At 46.2% G+C, this 17,073-nt stretch overlaps 1 protein-coding gene across 1 annotated transcript in view; it reads left to right on the forward strand.

Annotated features, from left to right (window-relative positions):
* The window catches only part of LOC118113150 (glutamate receptor ionotropic, NMDA 2D), a gene marked incomplete at its 5' end in the record, with an annotated part of 31,593 nt that extends 14,763 nt beyond the window's left edge, over positions 1-16,830 (forward strand). The window contains 6 exons of the mRNA XM_035162564.2: positions 349-578; positions 934-1,094; positions 2,760-2,829; positions 2,938-3,055; positions 7,146-7,381; positions 8,214-16,830. Of these exons, the coding sequence (XP_035018455.2) occupies positions 349-578; positions 934-1,094; positions 2,760-2,829; positions 2,938-3,055; positions 7,146-7,381; positions 8,214-11,402 (4,004 nt within the window). The remainder of the gene's footprint in view (positions 1-348; positions 579-933; positions 1,095-2,759; positions 2,830-2,937; positions 3,056-7,145; positions 7,382-8,213) is intronic.
* Positions 16,831-17,073: the final 243 nt, after the last annotated feature.

The raw sequence follows: 17,073 nt of genomic DNA on the forward strand, positions 1-17,073 counted from the left end.
CCTCCGTTGCTCCCTTCGTATACAAGCAGGAGTGTGTGAGACCTTTGAATGTTGATATTAACCATGTGCTTTAATCGCTGTAAGATCACTCAGCGGGAATGAAAATTGCCATGCCTGAAACCTATAGTTGCCGCCTTATGAGCGTTGGTGTCAAAAAGCCAGCGAGATATTTTCTTATACAGTAAACCCATTTTACGGATCATTCAGGAAAGTATAATTTGAATCTACATTCCATTGCTACTGTATACACTTTTGTGTCATGTTCAAAAATAATGTTACCACCACTCATTAGACTCAAACGTCTTTCTTTATTTCTCACTCTTTTTTTCCCTCCATCATTGTGGGCAGAGGCTGGAGGGTCTACTTTCACTATAGGGAAGTCCGTATGGCTTTTATGGGCCATTGTCTTCAACAACTCTGTGCCGGTGGAGAACCCCAGAGGAACCACCAGCAAGATCATGGTGCTGATCTGGGCCTTCTTTGCCGTCATCTTTCTGGCCTCCTACACTGCTAACCTGGCCGCTTTCATGATCCAGGAGGAGTACATTGACACTGTGTCAGGCCTCTCGGACAAGAAGGTACTTCGTAGCTTGAATACTGATTAAGTGGGGAGAGCCGAAGGAGAATTAAAGTCTTAGAGTGAGCCAAATCCCATGCATTTGAATGCTAAATTGATTAAAGCACAGGAATTTAGAAATGAATAAAATCTCATTTAACATGACTAAATTACCACAGCTCCTGAATACATAAAAATACAGTGCTAAATACTACTTTAAGTCCACGGACCGGGCTCTTCTCAAAGATTTGCCTGTGCATGGAGTGTTGCGAGTTGGTCTGGAAAGTGGACAGAAATAGGTCAGACAGATTGGTGCACAGCCTGGTGTGTCTCATGCCCCTTCCATCTTCCTCTCTCGCCTTCCCTTGCTGCGATAGTTTCAGCATCCCGAGGAGCAGTACCCACCTCTCAAGTTTGGCACGGTGCCCAACGGAAGCACGGAAAAGAATATCCGCTCCAACTACCCAGGCATGCACCAGTACATGGGCAAATACAACCAGAGAGGAGTGGAGGATGCCATACTCAACCTAAAGACTGGGTCAGTTTGCCTTTATCCATATCTTAACTTTTTGTCACTTTCACTTCTACCTTCTTTAGGATGGGCCTTCGGACTTTTCAGTTTAGTCCAAACCAAAATAACAACTGTGAAAGGTTCCTCGGACCAGGGTCCAGTCCAACTCAAAGAGGGGGTGTTGGTCTGGATAAAACCGAACCATGCTTCACTTTATTTGCATATTTGGGAGAAGAATAGTTTTTTGGATAGTTCGGCCTTTTGGACTAATTGTAGGAAGTTGAGACAGCGTTGAACTACAGAAGAAGGGAGAGAAGCGGAAGCGGCTTTCAAGATAGCCTGAGGACAATTTTAATGTTTTAATGAAAGGATGTTCATGTTGCTGTTAGTAAAACCACAATGGTTTTACAGTGGCAATAAATTAATGAAGTGAATAAAAGGAAAAGTGTGCTTTTTACAATACAATCGGATAATTAAAATAACACGCCAATGTCAGAAACACGCCCGATAGAGATCATAGCAAATGTTTGTGACCATAGTCCAGGTGTAAAGACATCCTATGATTTAATTAACAATGTATTCTAAGATGACAAGCCAATTGTAATCAGATCTTTCACAACTTATAATACAATGTCATCACAAAATCCATTCAAGTGTATTTATGTGCATCAACCTATCAGATGAGGATGATGCATCTGATCTAGATAGTTATGAATATGTTTTTTATCTTTAATCTTTGTTCTTTATTTTAATTGTGCTCATTTTTGTACTAGCAGGCAATCATATAATCTGTGTGGCGCTCGTTTCAACCCAGTCCAACATTTCACATCTTCTGTCGCTCTTCCTGCACAGATTCTCTCACCTTTACACCTTCACTGCTATCTCCACCCTCCCACACAGTGCAAGCAGCATTTCCCTCTCCACTTTCTAGTAAAATCTCAATCACCCGTCATGTGTTGGATAATCCCAGTTTACTTTATCCTAAGCCTCTGTCATCGTTTCTCCCTCCCCATTGCTTTGCCACCACAATTATAACTCGGCATTAACATGCGCAAAAAGCAAGAAACTCCTGCATCTCTCCTGCTCTCTTTATTACTGCTCCTCAGTACTTATCTCTCCCTTCCTCTCCCATCTTCTGCCCTGCAATCTCATCATTTCTCCCCTTTCTCCTTTTGGTCCATTCTTTCCCCGCCCAGTGTGCTCTCTCTGCGTGTCTGTATTTAAACTTTATAATCCTCATCACTCTCTGGCTCTATCCCATGTCTTTTCCCCCTGAAGTGTGTAAATCTCCCCCCTCTCCCTCTCTCTCCCTGTCACTGCGCTCTTCGCACTATATAAATCCCCATCCTCCTGCTCTCCACCGCCTCCTCCACCACCTTGCCACTAACTCTTACTCACACATCTTTCCCTGATCTCTGCCTTATTATATTCTCCTTGTGTTTTCCCTCTTTCCGCCAAGCCTGCTTTCTATTCCACCCTTCCCTCCTTTTTCTTGTTATGATTTAACTTTGTATGCCCTTTCTATCATTGTGTGCCTGTCTGCCGTATACTTCTGCACCGCGCCTGCCTTCCCAGGTACATCGCAAAGATCCACCTTTACACCTCCTCCCCTGCTTCAGCCGGTCTCTCCATCCCTCTGCTCGCTCTCTCCCCATTAAATGATGAATGAATTTTCCCTGGATCCCTTTACAGGAAACTGGATGCTTTTATTTATGATGCTGCAGTATTGAACTATATGGCCAGGAAGGACGAAGGTTGTAAGGTGAGGACTAACCCACAAGAGCACCTTTGCTCACACACTGCAGACTCCACATATATGTCTGCCTCTGTCATTTTTCTTTATATATCTGAACACTGTCCCTTTTCCAAGGTGATGACCATAGGCTCGGGGAAGGTTTTTGCCACCACAGGCTACGGTATCGCCCTGCACAAAAACTCACGCTGGAAACGTCCTCTTGACCTGGCCCTGCTGCAGCTGGTGGGAGATGGTAAGAACTCTGTGTGGGAAGGGGAGGGTGGAGAGGAAAATAATTAGGACATCGGAGGGGCAAATGGAAGGTTGTGGGTAAAATGATTTGAAAGAGAAACGATGGGGGGTGGATGCAGGACACGGGGTAGATGAATGAGAGGATGTGGAGAAGTGGATGGGGGAGTATAAGGTGTGGAGAGAGTAATGGCTGTAAGGGGTTTTGATTGTGACAGAGGGAATAATGGTGTGTAGGAGAGGGCTGATGGTGCTGCTAAAGAGGTTTGTAGGTCTCTTTATTGGTTTGAAGAGAGGATGAGAAATAAACGAGGGGGTGGGAGGAAGAACAATGTTAGTTGTTCATCTTGAGCTTTGCAAAAATGATTTAATTCTGACGGTGAAGGTGCACGAGCCCTCGCTCCTTTTCACTCATTTCTCTCTCCGACTTTCACTCTCTTTCCCGTTTTCTCGCTCCGACTGCTAAAAAAAAAAAAAAAAGGATTTACTTGTGTGAGTCAATGTTGTAAAAAAAGGATCATCACAACTTGTGCGGTGACAGATTTACACTCATTAGAGATTAGCTGAGACAGACACAGAGAGTGAGGAAGTGTGAGGAAGAAAAAAACTGAGGAGAAACACCTGAAAATACCCGGAACACGAGGTGTGGAAAGACTGAGCTGAGGCAAAAAGAGTTATATAGAAAATAGATTAAATTATTAAATAATTGATAGCTACAGTACGAGAGCACTGTTAGAATGTTGTTCGTCTGCTGCACAGACTTGTGTCTTGGATTAATCCATGGGAGGACGTTTCTTTTGTGTTTTACAGAGAGATTCTGTTTTTAGCAATAGCTGCCACTACACAAATGCTTGATTGTCATTTCACACAGTCCGCCACACGCATTTATTGTCTCAATCGGTTGCTGCTTGTTTGGCTTATCCTCATGTTTTAAATCAGCTTTGCTTATGGCGTGGCGGACAAAGTCCTCTAGCTGTTTCTGGCGTGCAGACACTTTAGCTGCTTACACACTGATAATGCCAATTTGGTGCCAAGATCTATTAAACGAGACTGACATCTGGAGCTGAAAGAGGGATGTGTGTCTGTGTGTGGAGGAAAAACCAGGAGCCCAGACAGCCATGACTGTGTCTGCTGTTGTTTGTTTAAGTTCTTGGTGCATGCCCTTGTCCTTGAGCAGCAAAAGCTCAAACATCAGCTGTGTAAGCCGCATGGATCTGGTTACAGGGTGGTGTTGAATGGGGGTTCTAGTTATAGGTAGGCATTATTGGAGTGGATTACTAAGGAAGAGGATTAGTTTGTTTGGATGTGAAGGGAGGGAGGGGGGGCTCACATTCAGCGTGCCCTCTCAACAATCACCCCCGCGGCTCAAGGACTCAGCATCACACCTTCAGCTGGGCTAAATCATGTCACAGTGTTACATCATTATTGTGCCATGCTGTGTTGAGTCATATCATTTTACAACTGCATTAGAGGATAGAGGGACACTAGAGGAGTGCGCCGCTGCTTTGTCAGCCCTGTGAGTGTATTGTTCTGCTCGCTGTAGCCTCTGGTGATTCATACCACGGCTTTAATAGATGGTCCATTGATCTCACTACAACTTGTTTCCTGATAAAGGGAAAAACTCCAGAGCAGCAAGATTCCTCTTTTTTCTTCTTATCAGATCCACCTCTATTTTTTTTGCATAGTATCATGATTTTGATACCAAGAATATATTATTCAGTGAGCAGATGTAAAAAAACAAAAATGGTGAGAGGCTGGGTTTGCAGCTCTTGGCTTTTCTTTTTTTTTCTGAAATCTTGCAGTGAATGCCGAGAGGTTTGTCGTGTTGTGATAAAAGCATCGGATTGGACGGTTCATGGTTTGCTGCTCAACCACTGTGGAGCTCGGCGTCTCTGGACATGTCTGGCGTCGTGCCACATTTGGCACACTGCAAAAAGTGAAAACTTGCACACAGCCACTTGCAAACACACAAACAGGGAGACACGCAAATAGCGTTTCCTTTATTAAATAATGTCTTTGTGGTGCATGCCAGCTTTGCGTTTGCAGTGTGCCAACTCTACCTGACCTGACCTGCCAGGAACGACAGAGGTGGAGTGTGGATTTGACACACCTGTCAGCTTTGGCAGGCCTGAGCTGGCTGCGACTGAGAGGTAGAGACAACTGCCATCACAAAGGTCTGAGGGAGGGAAGAATTAGGCGCAGCGAGCAGAGAGTCAGATTGTAAAAAGAGGGAGACGAAGACGCACAAGATGAATCACGGAAAGTCAAATGGCAGGAAAAGCCAGGAGATGAGACTTAGAGCTTACAGAAAGGATTTGGCTGGGACTTGTGAAGTGGAGGGCAGACACGAGACTACCTGTTTATCTGCACCCTTCAACGAAGACACTCGCCATTTTCACATCAGGCTCCTGTTTGGACACATCGCTGCAACTGAAGGTCAACGACACCGATAAATCCTGCTCAGTGGGGCTCCGCTCTAAAGTTAAAAACAGACCTTTGTGTCCCGGAATGTGAGTGAATCTGAGACAGGGACTTGTTACCTGTATCCTGCCTGTGGGCCGCGGCAGCTCTGTGTCCATCTGCTGCTCGAGCTGGAAGCCACGGCTGATTGGCTAATGATGTTCTACAGGAGACACATTAGCCACATCCCACAGATGAGTGAGTCGACTTCATCTTAGCTACACGAGCAACAGCTAATGACGGCACGAATGAGAAGGCTTGAGTTTTCGCAGCGTTGCAGGTGGATGTGCGACTTGTCAGCATTTAAACCCTGCTCCACCCGTTTGACTTGACTAGTTCGGAGACTGTAATATGCAGTAAAATGCAACCTTCAGACCTGGTTATTGCAGCGCTGCTCATCCTGCCTTTTGTATTAGTGTAACAGAAAGCTCTCATTACGAGTCCTGTTGAAGAATACGCCTCTTTAATTCCATCGTGAATCATGCGCCGCATCTTCTGGCTGTCCATCACTATGGTTACACCGGCAGCTGCCACATCCAATCAAACGTTTAGCGGGGCAGTGTGGCCCCGTAAGGCCGGTGAGATCATAAATGAAAAGGCAGAGTTCTGCGTTAAAGTGGTCTTGCCTGGTTCGTGGTAGGTTAACAGATGGGAATCTCGAATCCCCGAGAGCTTACCACCTTGATGGAGATTCTGACCATCCCTCCAGCACAATTAAATGATTATGATCTTCTCCTCCGCCTCTGTCTCTGTCCCTCCCTATCGGTGCTCACTCTCTCTTCACACTTCTCCCTCTTTTTCCTCTCCTCTTATCCTCAAGCCGAGGAGTGTTCCCTCTGTTTGTCATAATGACACAATCTCAGCCTCTCGTCCTCCATCTCTGCTTTCCTTGTTCCCGCTCCCTCTAACTCCCTCTGTCTCTCCGTCTGTCTCATTTCCCTTGATGCACTCGTGGACAGAGAAAGAATACCTCTCCCTCCCTCTCTTTATAAAAGTCTCCTTATAAAATATTCTTCCCAACTCTCTTATTACTTCTCTCCCGCTCTCGTTCCAGCCGACCCTCTCGCTGTCGCTCCTGGTCTCCCTCTCTCCTCCTCTCCTCATTTACTCGGGGTTACAATGTTGAGATTAGGTTGTCGGTGCCATTTTACTTCTCAGTGCTAGTTCATTGTTTTGGACTCTCTCCCTCTGTGTCTCAGTGTCCTTCCTCTTTGTTACTTTGGACACTGCATTGCTTTTTGTTTTTACTGACCTCTGAACTTGAGGAGACACCTTGGATAATGGGCAAACACCAGAAAATACTGTGTACCTGTACTTTACTGCTTATTATCTCTGTCATATCTAGCTATCTCTGTCTATCTCTCTGTGTCTGTTTTTCTGTACAATCTTGAAATAACCCCAAGCCTCCCAGCCTTAATTCTTCTATCCAACATGATCCCTTCTCTCATCCCTTAACCCCTTTGTCTTGTCTTTTCCTATTTTTTTCCCCCCTTGTGCACTTCAGTCCTGCTCGTCTACTCTGCTCCCTCCATTTCTCTCTCTCTCTCTCTCTCTCTCTCTCTCTCTCTCTCTCTTTGAAAGGCCTCTTTAATTTTACCCTCTTCTAACCTCATTCATTTCTGTTCCCTTTACAGATGAGATTGAGATGCTGGAGCGCCTCTGGCTCTCTGGTATTTGCCATAATGACAAAATTGAGGTGATGAGCAGTAAACTGGATATTGACAACATGGCCGGGGTCTTCTACATGCTGCTGGTGGCCATGGGCCTGAGTCTGCTGGTGTTTGCCTGGGAACACTTGGTCTACTGGAAGCTGCGCCACTGCATGGCCACCAGTTCTGGCAAATTGGACTTTCTCCTTGCGATCAGCAGGGTAGGTGTTTTTTTTCCCTGTGTGTGGTTTTATTTCTGCACTAAATATCTTAAATTACTTTTTTTGTGGCAAGTTTCCCTATAAAGAATGCTGCACTACAACAGGCAAGATCATCGGAAACCATAATGCTGTGGATTACATTCACACACTTGTGTAACCATGTGTGTTCATGCCTGTGTGTGCCCTTATCTATTACCCGAGTGTGAGTGTTTGAAAGTGTGAGTCTGGGGTCAATTCAATTCCACTCAGTCAATTCGCAAGATTAATTGAAATTCAATTCTGCTCACACCCTGGATATCCTGTTCCTTTGACAGTGACCTTGACAGAAACAGCCCACACCATATGCATGTGATTATTGTAGCTGTACTGATCATTTATCCCATTTCCTCACTGTGGTTATGATTTATGCTTTTATGTATGTATTTTCATGAACCAAACAATACACAGCAGTGATATAAATAGAAATGGTTATTTATCTGTAAAATAACAATCTTGCATTTCTTTGGAAAACTGGAACTAAATTGTGTTGCTGCTTTATGATTTCTTTTTTCATCCACTTCATCCACTTCCACATCCACTTTTTTCATCCACTTCCCCTTTCTCCATCACTTGTGTACATTCAATAAAACGTATTTTGTACGTGTGTGGCATATTTGCATCTGTACACATTTATGTTGTCAAACCTTTTCTCATTTTATTTCCTCACCATTTTCCCCAAAGCATTGAATTTATTCAGAAAATACTGTTTATTACATTTCATTTTACTTAGTAAATCAGGTCTTATTTTACGTAGGGTTATTTAATTTATGTTTTCTGCGCTTCTTCTTCTCAGGGCATGTATAGCTGTTGCAGCTTTGAGGATGAAACAGCACCAGGTGGAGCAAAATCTTTGCCCACTCATCACCATACGGCAATGGTGACAGTCCCATCCCAGCCACATGTTGTCTCAACGTCTATGACCAACCCAGTTATTGCCATGTCGCAACAGCAGCAACAACCGCAACAGCAGCAACCACAGACTGTCTACAAAACACCTCTACCAGGCTCACCTCCCACCATGGTGCATTCTGGGACAGCACTGGGCCCCTCCAATACCCCCATTGCCGGCGCACCCCTCCCTTGCACCACCTTTCTGCCTCGGCCAGATCGCAGACTGGCTGTGGTGGATCGCTGGAGACTGCCGAAAACGGCTACAGCTACCAACCCTATGGCTGTAAGGTGGCCCGTCACTGACATGGGACCCTTTGCTCAGAAAGTCCCACCAAACTGGGCTCCAAGTGCTGGAGGGGGTGGGGGACTCGATGGTTATAAGAGATACTATGGTCCCATTGACCCTGAGGGACTGGGGCCCTGCATGGAGCAGCAGGCAGGGTCCCAGACCCCCAAGACTATGCCCAGGGGCCACCCCCAGCCACCTCCAGCCAGTGTGGCTTTCTACTCAGAAAAGGGCATGGACCATGGGGTGGGGAAGAGGGTGGTGGGAGGTGGCAGCGGAGGTCAGGGGAAAGGGGCCGTTAAATCTCTGGGCACTCCCAGAGTGCCTCCTAAGAGTCAGGCCCCTCTGCCTCCTACACCCCCACTGCCACACCCCTCTCCCCCTCTCCCCTCATCCTTCTGGAGGAAACGCAGACCCAAAAAGCCCAAAGAGCCTGGAGGGCCACTGTATGAGAACATTCTGCCCCTGGGGCGGAGGGGAGCAGCACGAGATGAAGTGAGGGAGGGAGGAGGGAGAAGGGCACGCCCGCTCTCTCCCCCGCTCTCACTTCCAGTGCCAGTACCCCTCAGCCCCACCTATACACCTCCTTCTCCGTCTGCGTCCTTGCACTATACGTCCTCGACCTCTTCGTCGACCACTTCATCCACATCCACATCCTCATCTGCCTCATCTTCTCGCTCCACCTCTCCCACCTACTCTTACAGCTCCTCCAGGAGCACACGAGACAGGACTGGAGGAATAGATGGAGAGGATGATGATGACGATGAGGAGCTGACAGAAGAGTCAAGCCTCCTCCTCGGTAGGGGGAGGGACAGGGAGCGCTCAATCATCCGGCCTCGTTCCTTCAGCCACGGGCGCCTGCCACCACCCATACCCCCCAGAAAACCACGAACATCCTGGGGTGACAGAGAGAGAGAAAGGGAGAGAGGGGGGAGTCAACTATCTCAACTCCAAGAGTGGTGGGCAAGCTGGAGTGAAAGAGAGAGGAGTGGAACGGGCGGCGATTCTGAGAGGCAAAAAAGGGAAAAGAAAAGGAGGAAAGAGAAGGAGAAAGAGAAGAAGAAGAAGAAAAAGAACAAAAAGAGGAAAAAGAGGGAAGAAAGGGAAAGAGAGCGAGAGAGAGAAAGGAAGCGGCGAAAGGTGAAAAAGAAGAAAAAGAAGGCACTGAAGACAAAGAAAAGGAGGAAATCAACTGGGGGGAAACGATCTGAGCCAGAGGAGGGCGATGTAGAGGCAGAGAGGGAAGGAGAGGCAGAAGGAGACAGGGAAGGAGAAATTCAAGACTACTCCTCCTTCTCTGCTCAGTATAGGAGCACATTTGGGGAGAAAGGGAGAGATTCCTGGGAAGGAGAGAGAGACAGAGGAAGGAGAGAGGGAGGAGATGAGGGCAATGACAGGGAAGAGGAGGACAGTGGTAGAAGCAGGGACAGGCATCCCAAATCCTCACGCTCCCATTCCAGACATCAAACCCCAAGCAAGCGCTATCCTAACCTTCACAAACTCCCTGCATCAGTCAAATTTTGGGTGAATGGAAGAGGAGATAACTCTAGTACTCCACCAACATCCCTCCATCCGCTACTTCCATCCTCAAAGCGGAGAAGAAGTGGAGGAATGGAAAGAGACGATAGCGGTCGAGTTGGAGAGCGGCGTCCTTTGTTAATGCATTATGAAAAAGAGAAAGCACAGACAAGAGAAGGGCTATCCTTCCAAGAGTGGGACTCTGAAGATGGCGATGTTGATAATGATGAGAATGAGGAGGAGAGGGAGAGACTGAGGGAGCGTGAGGAAAGGAGAAGGAGAGCAGGTAGGGGGGCGGTGTCCGAGTCAGAGAGGGACAGAGCCAGGGCAGAGGACAGTTACTCAGATGAAGGCTCGTCAGGGGGGTTTGGTCGTTTCGAAAGATATTGGGAGGGAGGTGCAGCGGCAACTGGTGGAATAGGAGGAATAGGTGGAGGAGGCTGGTTCTTTGGCACCTACCCCTCCAGAGAGAAAGGGGGCAGTATCAACAGTCGGGATGATTCCTTAATAGGAACTCGGGCAGAGGGATGGTTTGGTGGGGATTTCTGGGGTTCAGGGCCAGGTGCAGGTTGGGGATCAGAGGGAGGGCTAGGGGGGTCAAGCTCACAGTGGCCGCCACCCCCAACGTCCTTTCCTCCTCCTAGACGATACTGGTCAATGGATAAGATCCCTGTGAAGGGAGAGAAAAAATGGAAGAGTGGAGGAGGGAAGAGCAAGGGGAGATCTAGGGACAGAGGTGAAGAAGCAGGGCGACCCACCATGTGTTCCTGTAACCTTTATCCCCAGCCCCATCCTTACCCACATCCCCACAGTCGCTCACACACCTCCCACTCCAAAAGAGGAGCCACAACCCTTTCCCATAGCCAGGAAGAGCTTCTCCCCCACTGCCACAGCTTCAGCGGAGTCTCTCGCCCCAAGCCTCTGCCTCCCAAACCAGATCAGTCCAAATCCGGCAGCCAATCTAACCTCAGCCTCAGCACACAGCCCACAGACCATCCGCCTCAGCCTTCACCGTCGCCACCCCAGCAGCCGTCCATGTCTCCCTCCTCTCTCCCGATGCCCATCCCGCCTCCGCCCTCCACATCCCCCATCTCGCCACCTGCTGGGGTAGGGATGGGGGGCCAGGGACAGGCTCAGGCTTCGGCCAGTGCCAAACTCCAATATCAGAGACTGCGCTCGGTGCCACAACCGCGGAGGTTCTACTCCCCCCACCTGCCTCTCAAAGCCAAGAGCCTGTGCTCGCGCAGAGGGTCGGCCCATTTCTCCAGCCTGGAGAGTGAGGTATGACAGGGGGAGAGGAGAGAGGGAGACGTGGGAGCGAGCACCACTGCTACTGAGAACCGTGGTGCCATGGTAGCTGCAGCCAGGGATAACACAAGAGACACAGCTGCCTTGGTGACCATAGGTGATCAATTAGCGGCCATCACTGCGGGAACTAATTTGGACTGTAGTGCTATTGCTAACACTGCTTTGTGTGAGAGCAACGCTACCGCCACCCGCTCCATTGTACACGTTCTGGTGAGAGCGACAGTGAGACGCCACACCACGTTGAGCTATGTCCGTCTGGATGGTTCCCACGATGACGAGAGTGAAGGTGAGGCTGCATCGCCGCGGACAGCAGCCCCTGAACTTGTCCTCCGCTCAGAATTGAGCTTTGTGATGTCATCTTCGGTTCTCCTCCCCTCCCCGAGTCACAACTATGGATAAGAGTAGTCTCCAATCTGTGAGTAATGATGTCATATTTGTACACACAAACCCACACACACGCTCACACAATCAGATGAATGCTCACAACGTCTCCCTCCCTCTGGCTTTGAGAACACACCTCGGTGGGATGTGGATGGACCCACCCTCCCCCAGAAGATGCCAGTTGTTTGGTCAATAGACTCTGCCTCCCTGTCCTCATTGGCTGTTGGCTTTTGAACTGGATTGGTGGACTGTTCCCTGGTGTCGGAGAGACTGCCCCCTCTTTTTCCCTTTGGTAAATCAGTTGATATAAAAAGCAATGCAGTCACCTCTCCCGTGCCCTCTGTCTGCCTGATAACCTTTCACTGGGCAGCGAGGACAGTGCTATTTATTTGCCCTTTGACCTCATGACAACATCAGACCCATCTAGCTCTACCCCAGGACCATCCACGTGATGTCATGTTTTACTAGAAACTCTTTTAACCAGTCAGATTGAACAGGAACCACTTCTCCTCCTCCCTGTCGGAGCTTGTCGTGCATTTGAACAACAAACTGAACTTTGAGAAGAGAAATAACAATAAGAACAAAAAAGACATGTAGCAGGTTTTCTTTGACTGTCTTTTCTTTTCTTTCCTACTCAGACTTCTCTCCCCATCCCCTCTTTTTTATTCTATCAATATATTTCTCTCACTGTGTTAGTGTTTTAATAAGGAGCAGGCTGGATGTGGCTAGTGTTGGAAGTGGGAATGATTCAACAGCAGTGCCAAATTTCCACTCAAGAGCTTTTAAGCAAGATTGGTTTTTCAAGCAATTTGTTTTCGTAGTATAAAGCCCCCATCTTTCCTTTCCACATGTGAGCCACACATAATTTACCATCATGTAAGTGGATCAAGGGGATGATTGGTGCAATATCTGTAATTGGCACTAGATGGCTGCATAATATTCAAATAAGCTGTGGAGACAATTGTGCATTGCAAAAGCTCTCTTAGGATATTATTGTATTACACTACCATATTGCATCTTTGCAGAGTTTGTAGATGATGGATTATATGAAGCACAATTCCTCATTGTATTTTTCAGAACATACGGCCCGAGTTGTAATTGCACAATCTGCAGGTAACATATTTTTCGTACGTGAAAAACTATTCAGTTAATCTTAACTCATGTTCCAGATTATGGACAATGTAATTCACTGTAACCAAGGTTCAAGTCACAGTACAACACACAATTGTGCTGAGGAAACGATCTCGTACTTTGACTATTTCCTTTTTCGGCAAATAAGACTGAACGATATACTGTGAATGTTTTTACGTTCCGGTTTTAGGTGCACACACAGTAGCTGAGACTTCACTGAAGGCAGTCGGTAATAACTCCTGTTATCAAGATTTTCAGATGACTGTTTGACTTTGAGCAATATTCCCATCTTCAATGTGACAGGGATGTGATGGCACATCTGTTTGCATCTGAGACATTGTAACTGTTTGTCCTCTATTTTAAAAATGAGATCATTTGTTTCAGCCAGAGTCAGATGCTCAACATAATCATTGGTTTTTCTTACAGCTAGATAGATAGATGTCACCTATTTCAATCAGATGTGATTGTAATAATGAGTTAAAGTCTGCGGCACCTGGCTCGGGCTGACCAACGTGCATATGAAATGTGTTCGACAGAGTGCGGTGGACTGTAGCACTGAACCTTCTGTGAGCTGTGCCAAAAGCCATCTACTTTATAAACGGTGCCAATGTTGCAAACATTGCAACGCACACACACTCTGGATTTTCATAAGGTCAACACATCCACTTCATCCCTCACACTAAGACCAGCCACAGCCCAGCTCTTCTTATTGTAGTTGAATGTAGCTTTGACATGATGTAGCAAAAGAACACCTACTTTTAGACTTTGTAGCTTTTTGGATGCTGTTGATAAAGGCTCGAAGGAGGGGGGGTGGGGGCGGGTTGACCTGCGATGTGAGGGACTGTGCGTTGTGTTTGTGCATGTTGTCACAGATCGAAGGGTTAGTCGACCTTCTCCATTCCCCTTTGGACTCCTTTGCCTTTCAGTGAGAGCAGACTGTAACTTTTATTACCTGCACATGCATTGCTTTTTTCTAGGTCTGTACGGGGCAATTTTTTAAAAGCAATCTGTCTTTGTTTTTGTTTTATTTGTTTATTTCGAGAAATGCTTTTGCCGTTACCCATCTTTTGGAAAACTCCAGCGTCATTGCATGTTTTGCTGAATGAAATCTCAAAGATTTGTGGCAGGAGGGTTGTGTAGTTCAACTGTAGCAAATGCTTAGGACCCAGGGCGGCCACCTTTCAGTGAGGTAGTGCGCTCGCTTGACTCTGCACCCCGACAGTGGAACCCACGGCAACAGTTCGACTGCTTCACGTGTAGTAGAACACAGTCATTTTTCGACCAATCAACAGGGCTTAAACCTGGTATGTCATTGAGCATTATTGATTTCTACTGAGGCGCTAATACTTAAGTCTGTGACTGCATGAACAGAAGTGACTCTTAAAAAACCCTCTGGCTTATTTTGTTTTATTTATTTTATTTAATGCTGAGAAAAAAGAATATATTAAAATATACTATGTTTCTGAGAATGTACCATGTTATACTGTGATTTAACTGAGATATTTTATTGTATTCAATTATCATTTGAATTATATCATTTATCTATAAAGAAATATATCTGTACAAATAAATATATACATATATATACATACAGGTATATATATATATATTAGTTAAGTTTGGTATATTTGGAGGAAGTGTTAGATGAAATAGTTTTAAATGTTTTAGCTTTGTAGCGATTCTAGACACTGAAATCATTTTTGAATTTCGATTCCTCCTATATGACTGTGAAGACATTAGTGCCTGTGACAAAAAAGACAAGTAAAAGTCTAAACTCTATTCATCTATATCTACTATAGCTATCAGTCTGTCACTCCTCTCGTACTACCTAACATTACTTTGTGACACTCGCTGCTTTCACACATCACTATGTTTCTCTCACACAGTCTCTTTTGCTTTCTCCTCCTCTGCGGTTCTTTCTCCTGTTTTTTCTTTTCATTAGAAAGCTAAGAACATCCTCCACCTCTCCTCTTTAAAAGTTTTATCACATGGTGATCACGTCACTTTGCTGATCAACACATCCATTGGCCTTTGCTTTTTTCCCCCTTTGATCACTTTTCTTTTTGAGTCAGCTCATTCTTCTGTCTATCACTTAGCAAAAAACAGAGACCAGTAGATACTGTGTTCTTGCTCCTTTTGACTGATTGTTGATGATGATGATCAATTAATTGATTGATGAAATAATTAATGAACATTGTTACTATTACTGATGTGACTGAAGTGTGTATCTGACGACCACGCCACTGTAGCAAGTCTGGGCTGCACCACACCACCAGCGAGCAAATGAGGCCACAGTTGCTATGGTGTTGCCATGACATTTTCATGGCGTTGCCATGGTGTCCTCTGCACCGCCACCACCTGGTGCCTGCTGGGTAATATAGCATAATGTCCTTCACTTTCCCCCAAAGCACTGGTCAAAGATCTGCTATGCGCCTGTCTGCTCAGTCCTGACCTTAATCAATGGGAGGTGAAATATTTAAAAGCTGACTTTGGTAGAGTGCCGAGGGGCAGCATGGTGGTGACTTGTCTGCTGTCTATGCTGATCTAGACTGGACTGGTTTGGCTTGAAGTGGCTCTGATGAAGTGTTTGTATCATGCTGATCTCCTAATCTTTAAATCATCCCTTTGTGCTGCCCTGCATGTTCTCCCAAAAGCTTCATGTCACCGAAAGCCTGAAACCAGTCGGGGCAGTAGAGTGTGTCAATGCTGCACATGTCTAATATTGAATGTGTGTGTTTCATGTCGAGAGGGTGCATGACATGTGTGTGTTTTGCATGTGCGGTGATCATGTGTTAGTCCATTGCAGCGTGACTCTGCGGTGCTTTCTTTCGCCCATCCTCTGTTTTCCTTCTCCTGCTATTTCTGAAAAACACAGTTTGCTTTGCATGGATATTCAACACACAATGCGTACATCACTCAACCAATGATCCTCATCTTCCTCTAGCCCTCACTAAGCTGCAATCTAAAGCTTTGCCTCAAGTAGTTTGATTATCCCACACAGGCACACATGTGCCGTCACAAACACACGCACACACTGAAGCCCATCTCATTTCTTGAAGTCTTTTGTAGAAAACTCAGTTCAGAGATTTGGTTACTTGATGAATTTAGTACATCCACAAAGACTGTAGTGCTTGTTTTGATCCATCTGTCCCTTGAGTTTGCTGAATGGTCCTGCACTCTGCTTAGCACTGTCCTGCCTGTTCTGATCCATCAATTCCTGTTTCGAGTCGTCAGATCCAATTTGTTTTACTTTGCTGAATTGCTCCTCTTTTTGATTTACCTTGTTCCCCTAATCTGCTTTGATTTATCGGAATCACTGTTTGGCCAGACTGTATGCATTAAACAGTCCAGTCCAGCCTAGTGCAGTGTGCGCCAGGCTAGTCGAGTACCTGAGTTTGTAAGAGATCCCAGTGCAGCCTCAAGCTCATCCTCTCTCTCTCTATTGTCCCATGACCGGTGAAGCAATATGTGTGGTGCTCCAGAATTCAAACAGGGTCCTCATTGGCTGAATCGGCCATGAATTATATCAAGGAAATACAGGAGTGCCACACATTGTACTCACCAGGTCTGGGGCTTGCATGTTGCACCACGAAAAGCTTATCCAACCACAGTGACAGGGCACATATACCCACAGAAACCAGAGTGTGTGTGTTTTCAGTATTGTACAAGGCCCAGTTCTGCTCTAGTAACCTCGCCAACACACAGGCCTACTTACGGGTTGCTAAGGCGGGTTGCTAGTAGGGTGATGTTGCTCCTAGCCCAGACTGGTCTGGTCTATGCCCTAATTTAACTGTGTTAGTTTATTTGACATTGTCTGTCTGGGGTGGGGCTGGAGGGTCAGTGCTGCACTTACTTCCTGAGAATTGCTTCATAAAATATGATTCTCTTTAATTAATGCCAGTGGTGCTGTGTCTCCTTCCAATTCTTGTGTCAAGAATGCAATTATAAATAAGGGGATTCGAGATTGTGTTCGTACAACGCGACCGTGTGTCTGTGTGTTTGTGTTTGTGTTTGTGTGTGTGTTTGTGTGTCTGTGTGTTTGAGTAAGTGTTTTTTTTGTGACAGTATTTTCCATACAAGCTATTACCCAGTCAGAACTCCTTCAAAGTAAATTTATGGAGAGTGGTGTCTTTGGCAT

This window comes from Hippoglossus stenolepis, chromosome 8, assembly GCF_022539355.2.
Source record: "Hippoglossus stenolepis isolate QCI-W04-F060 chromosome 8, HSTE1.2, whole genome shotgun sequence".
Taxonomy (NCBI): Eukaryota; Metazoa; Chordata; class Actinopteri; order Pleuronectiformes; family Pleuronectidae; genus Hippoglossus; species Hippoglossus stenolepis.